Source organism: Halyomorpha halys, unplaced genomic scaffold (assembly GCF_000696795.3).
Source record: "Halyomorpha halys isolate HHAL.00 unplaced genomic scaffold, Hhal_1.1 Scaffold608.1, whole genome shotgun sequence".
In the NCBI taxonomy this organism is placed as follows: Eukaryota; Metazoa; Arthropoda; class Insecta; order Hemiptera; family Pentatomidae; genus Halyomorpha; species Halyomorpha halys.
The window spans coordinates 394,590-403,010 of NW_027109708.1; the positions used below are offsets into that span (position 1 = coordinate 394,590).

Below are 8,421 nucleotides of genomic sequence, written 5' to 3' on the forward strand. Positions count from 1 at the left end.
TAGGGGTGAAAAAAATTGTTTATTATATCCTATTATTGTATCTCTTTTTTTTTATGATTATACCATGTATGTGTAATTTATATATGTCCGATTACGGATTGATAAGTATGCTGTGTGAGATAGCAACCTAATGTATTTAGGCAGCATAGATAAATAAAGTATTTCTCTCTCTCTCTCTATTAAAGTCTATAACAGAATGTCCTGCAGCAGTCAGGGCTTCAGTCTTCGGGTTCAGGTTGGGTTTTCCAGGTTGTAGGTCACAGCTCCTTTAACTATCGGCAACTGGGAGTGGAACTTCGAGAACCGTTTTTTGATGTGATCCTCTATTGACTCCATATGTAATTCGCGATACAATTGGCTATTTCTTATGAACCAAGGAGCATTAACTGCGATTCTTAGGACTTTATTTTGAAAAGATTGTTGTTTTTTCTTTCCGTGAAGGATGCCGCTCCCCAGACTTCACATCCGTACATCAGCAGTGGCCTAAGAATTGTTTTAAATATAAGAACAGTTGTTTCTGGTTTTAGTTTGGAATTTCTGCTTAGGATAGGATATAGCATTGCTGACCTTGCATAAGTTTGAGTTAGTTTGATGTTGATATGGTGATTCCAGGTAAGGCGGCGATCTATGTGAATTCCCAGGTATCTACTGTTTCACTGGCAGGATTCTATTTCTCATTTTAACTTTAAGGATTAGATTAGGTGGTTCTGGTAGGCGTCGGAGAGTAATAACTTTTGAGTTACATTTTTCAATGTTCAAGCTAATCATCCATTTAGTGAAATATTGTTCTAGATCATTAAGGTGACTTTGCATTGTGTTTCTAGCTATTATTATGTCGTCATCTCACGTCTTGAGCCGTTGCCGTGTGGACCTTGATCCATTCTAGGGTGGTTGCGTGAGCTCCTGCCAACGGGACTTCCGGTAGTGGGGCAAGCTCCTGCTGCGGTGGCAGGTTGACTGCCTCTGGAGGTGGTGGGTTGTTTTCGACTGGAGGTGGTTGGCTTCCTATGTTGAAGTCGTCAAGGTTCAGCACACCCGCTCTCACTTTGGTATTGTTAGCCATAATTCAAAAGGCTGATTAAAATAAAAAAAAATAAAAAAATAATAATAATAATGAAAACATATAAAATTAAAAAAATTAGACTGAAAAGAAACAGGCTTCTTCTTGCGATTAAAATTGGTTCAGTAATCCGTGATCCCGGGTTTCGGCACCGGATACGTGATAGCAAGTTCTAAACTCAAAAAAAAGGAAATAAGGGACGAGAAAATACACTCACGTTGCTGATAATAGACTGTTAAGTTATATTTACTATATAATTAGCATATAGTATAGAGCTTATCATTAACTCTTCATGTTTTCAGAGAAGTTTTATTTTTGTTAATTTTCTGTATAACCATTTTTAACTAGCAATGATAGAAGATGTTTAATGCATTTATTCATGCTGTGATATGACATATACTCAATTGAAAAAATAATAATCTTACTGATATATTGATTTTTAAAAAATTAATAAATCTAAGTAACATGGATTAACATTTAACACTTGAAAAAACAAATGGGGGAAAACTAATAATATGTAAGACTAATGAATCACAATCTGTAAAAACGATGATCCAATATTCATTGTGAGGATGTCAAAATGATGGTATTAGGATACAACAGGCTTTCCTTGTTGTATTGTCTTCCCTCTTAATTTTGCTGAAGGCTGAAACTAAATTACAACCTTCTGAATACTCACAAACTTATATTACAACTTCAGTTCTCATCCCTTACACCAATGCTACCAAATGTGGACATGTATAAGACCATCGGTGATGATTTGTAATTTTCTGCCACCAAAGTTTTTTAAGTATTAGAAAGGTTACAAATGTGTTTTTTAAATTACATTTTCCTTAATTTTCTTTGTTCTGAAAACATCAGCCCCCCTAAAGGAATGCTTACTTGATACGAGTTGACTGGTAAGAGAAAGGATAAGCTGGAACCACTAAATTTTGGAACTGCTACTACAGTAGTAGCTGAAACAATCCCCTTAATGGTTCCAATTCCATCTATACTTAGCTCGTTTTATTTACTTGCTGAGCAGGTCTTACCGGTTCCAAGTTAAAACATTTCTATTTTCAGGCTTAACTCTTAATGGGTTCAATGGTTCACATTTTAATCGGGTCCCATAGTGATTTGAACAGGGGAAAACCAGACCAAAATTCTAAACTTTATGGTATTGCTAATTATGGTTACTCTAAATTAAATTTGTGTGGGACATTCGTGCATTGAATGAAAAATCTAAAGGTGCTTCTACACGTTTGGTAAATTCTTGCATGTCAAAGTGTGTGGATGGTACAAGTATTATTTGGATTGGCTGGTACAAGTAGCCGAACAGTTGAGTGTCGGTTTCTGGGCTCAAATCAAAGGGCGCTTGTGCTGCATCCACACAATTGTGTTCAGTTAGCATTGTTTAAGAACTACCAACAAATAAATGTTTCTGCACTCCATGTTTTAATTAATTAAGTAATTTCCCAAACTTTTGTATTCAACAATAAACTCTAGTTTAAGATTAATACTATAAAATTGAATGAACTGGAAAAGCTATTGCAGTGATATCAGCACTCAACAGGATGTCAAACTGAACCAATGTAATGATTTAGGGACTAACATGTGAAGTTACAGTGATTCATGTAAAAATAAATACTTCATTATAACCCTCCCTACCTACAAGGTTAGTGTCACTGCAGTGTAAAATCACTTAGATTTACATATTTTCCAAGTAGCCCTGATGAAGGCTAGAAATTATTTATTCACTAATAAATAAGTTTTTACTTATTTGTGTTCTTCATTGATCACATCTTCAACCTTCATCACATACATATTATAGTAGTATTTTTTTTTTTTAATGACCCCCTTCTAGAGCAATTCCTACATATGGAAGGAAGGGGGTTATCTAGAGGTAACCAACCTATTCTAACCATGGTGAGGGGGGTCTAGTTTTCATTTTATGGGACCGCTACAAACAGCCTTTATTATATTAGTATTACAAATTAAAGTGTCATGATATAAATGCGCCAAAAGTAGTTTCAGTAGTGCAACAATGTACTTTTAACTATCATTCCAGACCTTTAGCTACAGTACTCCTATACTACCATACCCTGTAGACTTGTATTCTGAATGACCTCAGAACCATTGGGAATGGATACAAATTTATTAACTTTCATTTTTTGAAAATAACATAAGTGCTATGTTAAACCTACCTTCAATCTGAGTTAGGATTTTTTTCAATAAAGTATGCCGATGAATGTTTGAGTGTGTAAGAATGTGAACAGTTACATTTAAAATTTACTTTAAATACAAATATTTTGAACATTCACTATTTTATAATAATAGGTGGGCTTACTAATGATAAATTAAAAATCAGTGTCAACTACATAATAATTTGAATCATGTAAAACAAACTCAAAGTCAAAAGATGCAAGTTTGACAAGTATCATCAGAATGATTCATAAAAAATTGATTGAATAATTCTATCAATCATACCAAATAAGATAAGAAATTTAAATTTTCTCTGGATAAAGCTGAAAGTCCTGTAGTTACTAACAAGTAGCTTTTTGGGGCCACCACGTTACTACGTAATTTGAATGCTGACCATTTCCTTTCGTTATTCTGGCAGTGTAAGAAAAGTTAAAAGTTAGACTAGGTAACAAGGAAAATATTTGTGACAGACATAAATCAGCTTCAATATATTATTTAATTGTCAAAGTGTCCTTTATTGTCTTATCATATCAGTGGAAATTTTCTTGAATTGACTTTCGATATGATAGGTTTAAAAAAGTTTATTATACTTACCATAAAATTGTCTAAAATGAGTAACTTACAGTATAGCTTGTGATATATCTAGTGAGAGAGAAATGGGATTAATAACTGATTATAATTACACTAGTTATTATAGGGACCTCAAATTAACAGGTTGTGTAGAGAACATATAGACACCTTGCACTTCAGAAAACTGGAAACGTCTAACACTAAGGAGTCACTCCCAAGAGCTCTGTGACAAAAAATAACCCATAATTTTGAAATTACTCATACAATTTCTTTCAAGAAATACATTAACACATGCTTCTATGAGGTCCTTCTTTATATTATTTTTACCATTATAATGTTCTATTATTAAACTAATTTATTTCAAACGCGAATTTGAGTAAAAATTTGTAATCCTGAATTTTCGCTCTTATATTAGATTATAAATAAGAGGTAGCTCAGTGAGTAAACTCCTATTACCTGGGCCCAGGCTGAAGTACATACGTATTTATTATAGTAAGCCCTTACAAAATACTGAACCTGAGACCCTTCATAAGTTTATTTTGTTATTTATTTATGTGCAAGAGAATTACAGTGCAAAAGTAATTACAGTAGGGTGTCTGTCAAAGGAGCTTGGAGAAAATCACTGACTTTCCTCAAATTATTCCTGACCATTTTTGTATCTATAATACTTGCTACCTCACTAACCATTCATTAATTAATAATGATAGTCTATTTACCAATTGTTAATACATGTAAAATTTTGATCGGGATAAGGACTTTTATGTAGTTATTTATTGAATACTGATATTTAGAAAAAAAAAAATTGTTAGACAATAGTTAATTATTCCAAAAATAATTTATAGAGATTTACATTCATGCACATCCGTAAAACAGGTTACATCTTGAATAAAAAAAAAAAAAAAAAAAAATGGAAAAAGATACCATGAGGACATTATTATAGCTGAGGCATTAAAACCTCCAATTAGCTGTTATTTTGAAACAAAATGGCAGGAAATTGAGTAATGGTGCTTAAAAATATGAAAAATAAACTTTAGATAATTGAAATTGGTCAACAACCTTTAGTAGAAATAATTAAAAACTGCGAAAAATGGCATTATTACAACTGTCAAATGAACTTGTTTCTTTCCTTAAATTGTGACATTTTTTAGTCTATGATCAATAAAAAGTACATGAAAAAATAACAATAATTTTTTTGTAGATACCCCAAATAGGTAAAAACATTTTATAAAACACCACTCTAAAACCAGCTTGAAAAGGCCTCAAAAGGTTCTAGAGTGATTTCTTAAAGACCTATTTATCCACGAAGTTTTACTTGACAACCCTATTATCACGAAATATATGAAAGGTTAGATTAATTGCCTCTACATTGTGCTTGAAAATCAAGATTTTTCTTGCTTTATTCATGAGGGAAGGGGAATTTACATTTTCATTTATCCAAACAATAAGAGCTAGCTAATAAGCAAGCACAATGATAATTCTATATTTCGATAATTCAAAATGTGACAAAGTAACTTTGTAATCTATGATTTATTATATTGTTTGATTTTTATACTATTTTACAATATTTTGTTCATTAATTTGTTTAAATTTTTGGAAATAAATATAGGTAATATATTGCAATTATTAATCAAAATCAAAGACACAATACTCTAGCATTTTATGGTAGACTAAACTAGAAGTAAGAAAGTAGCAGCTTCCAAAGGGGGTGTATACCTTATATATCTTACTGAGCCTCCTCTTCAGTGTAGCTAACCGACACAATGACACTATGTCCTAGTTGAATATGGTGGATATGTTACAGGTTTTGACCATATAAACCACACCCACAGGCAGAGATGGGCTAAAATTAGCAATAGTTGAAACTAATAGCTAAAATTGCCATGGATAAGACCCATATTCATGAATGAACCACTCATAAATAAATATCGTATTTATGACAATGTTAGCTATTAGTTTAAATTATACACAGGTAACCGTGGAATATTGTGTAAATGTCCAAGCAAATTAAGAAGCATGTGATTAATCTATTCACTCTTTTCTCAGAAAAATAGGTTTGGATCAGGGATGTTCTGTTCTGTTACCTGAAAACAGTTTCATGACATATTAAAGTTTTTGAGATGTAAGAGAAAACTCATGCAATTTACATAAATTATGCAAATTATTACACATAACTTTTTTTTTTTGGACAATTTCAGAGGTTCAATATTAAAAATAATACAACAAAGTTATATAACTTACAGTGAAATTTATTGCTTATATCCTTGGTTGAGATTTGATGAAATTTCCAGCAGTATACAATCATATTAATCAATGCTTCTAACTATATAGAGGGAAAATGCACAGTATAGTATCTGTAATCTCTGTACAAAAAGAATTGTAGAATATGTCTAAATCAAGGAAAAGATAAACACGAAAAAGGAAAATTTTCAGTATCCTATGTATCAAGAAGAGCTACTTTTTGCCTTTGGATTTCTAAAAACATCTGATTTAAACTAGAATCACATTGTTGCTGCCTCTTACTTTTTGAATGAGAATACGAAATTCAAGATTATATTCATTAACTTTCCTCAAATGTTTTTCATCAGATGCAAGAGAAATTAAATGAAATTTGACTGTTTCGATATCTTTCAACTCAAACAGCCTTGATGAAGCTCTACAAAGTGTGGCGAAACAACTGCAAATAATTAGTTGTTAACTATTTTTTGTTTCTTTTTGACTGCACCCCTAACCATCTTCTTCATATTTTGAGAAATTAAATGTTTCTAAAGCGGTGCCCGTTTAATAACGATGGGGAGAATTCAAACCTTTTTTTTGGTTTTTTACCCACTACCTGGTAATTTCTAACACGGGGTGAGGGACTCATACAGGTAACCAACCTATTCTATCCAGAGTAGGAGGGCTGAATTTTTATTCAATGGGACTGCCACAAAATTAAAGTTGACCTGCCCAGGCCATAGTATAACAAGTATATCTCAGTATATTTTGGATCGAACAATAGTCATAAAAGAAATCAAAATTCTACACTTAACAACTAATGGAAGCAGTGAGATGAACACACAAAGCAGTTATTAAGAGAGTTCATCTAAGGGGTTTTAGTAGAGCTACTAAGAAAGGAGTAGAACTGGACTATGATTTGAGTTTTTGTTTACTTGGGGATAGCCCCTAAAACAAAAATATAAATAGATACCTTGAATTATTACAAGCCGAACTAAGATTGTTTGATATTTCTATAATTTAGGTTTATATATTAGAATATAATTTCTAAAGATTTTGTTTTTCTAGTACAATAGTAGAACATTTTCCATAATTTCAATTTTCTGTAGAACTAAATATTTAAAAAAAAAAAAAAAAAAGGAGAAATAATATAACAGGTCAACAATATATTTTGAAAATGTATATACAATTAACATTTATGACAAACAATTACTATTTAAATTAAATAATTAGCATAAACTCCTAAATTCACAGTAAAAATACTGTGATTAACTAAATTGGAGAATTCTTGAAACCTCGTGAAGCATAGTCTGATGGAACAGTTCGCTCAGAAACATAGGGAAAACCAGGCTCACCAGGGACTAATCCAGGACGATTAGGAACTACACGCCATCCTCCTTTCCTGGTCCAATCCTGAAATCATATCACAGTTTGTTTACTTATTTTTAAAGAAGAAGGCTATAAATTATAAACTGATAGTTGTATTTTCAAATGGTAGGGTGCATGTTGGAATGAAACATAAATTCCTGGCGTACACGGACGACATTGCAGACCTAGGAAGTAACCAAGATGACATGGAAAGACTCTATTAAGAGAAGGAAGCAGAGGAAATCGGTTTACAAGTAAATGAAAATAAAACAAAGTATACGATTGTAAGCTGAAAAATCCACCCTAACGACGTGGTCTGCAAAACGTTTCTGAAAGTAGATAGTTTCAAATACCTCGGCTCCACAATAACATCAATAAATGATAAACGGACTGAGGTAATCGTTCAGCATATAACAAGTGCGAACAGAGCCTTTCTTCTCTCTGTCAAAAATATTGAAATCCAGAAAAATCTCTAAAAATTTGAAACTAAGGGTGTACAATGTCATGATAAAGCCAGCTGTGAGACCTGGGCTCGAATAGATACCCTAGAAAGCAAAATCAAGAGATTTGAACGGAAAGTTCACTGTATAATTACAGGAGTGATCTGGGATCAGAGCCTTAACACATGGAGGAGAAGAACTAACAGTGAACTGCTTGCAGAGACTAGTCAGTCAATATCTCATGAAATTAAGGCAAAGAGATTAAGACGGGCGGGAGATGTGCCTCGAAGCAATCCATCAGAACACCTTTGCACAACAATAAATGCCAGTATAGCAAGCAAGAGACCACGTGAAAGGCCAAAAATCAGATGGATAGATAGAATCAACAAAGATGAGAAAGAGATGCATGTAGCAAACTGGAAAGCAGTAGCCCAAGATAGGCAGGCGTGGAGAAGGCTGGTTTGAGCAGCCAAAGGTCTATAGGGCCAACCGAAAAAAAAAAGAAATCTTATTTTCAATTGATGGAGTTACAAATAACAAGCTTATTTGACAATGAAATTTGAATCCATCTGGTTTTTATCATTCTCA

At 32.7% G+C, this 8,421-nt stretch overlaps 1 protein-coding gene across 1 annotated transcript in view; it reads right to left on the reverse strand.

The window, feature by feature from the left end:
* Positions 1–7,176: 7,176 nt before the first annotated feature.
* ND-B17 (NADH dehydrogenase (ubiquinone) B17 subunit) overlaps positions 7,177–8,421 on the reverse strand; it is a 9,131-nt gene continuing 7,886 nt past the window's right edge. The window contains exon 3 of the mRNA XM_014426985.2: positions 7,177–7,438. Coding sequence (XP_014282471.1) covers positions 7,298–7,438 — 141 coding nt within the window. The 3' untranslated portion in view covers positions 7,177–7,297. The remainder of the gene's footprint in view (positions 7,439–8,421) is intronic.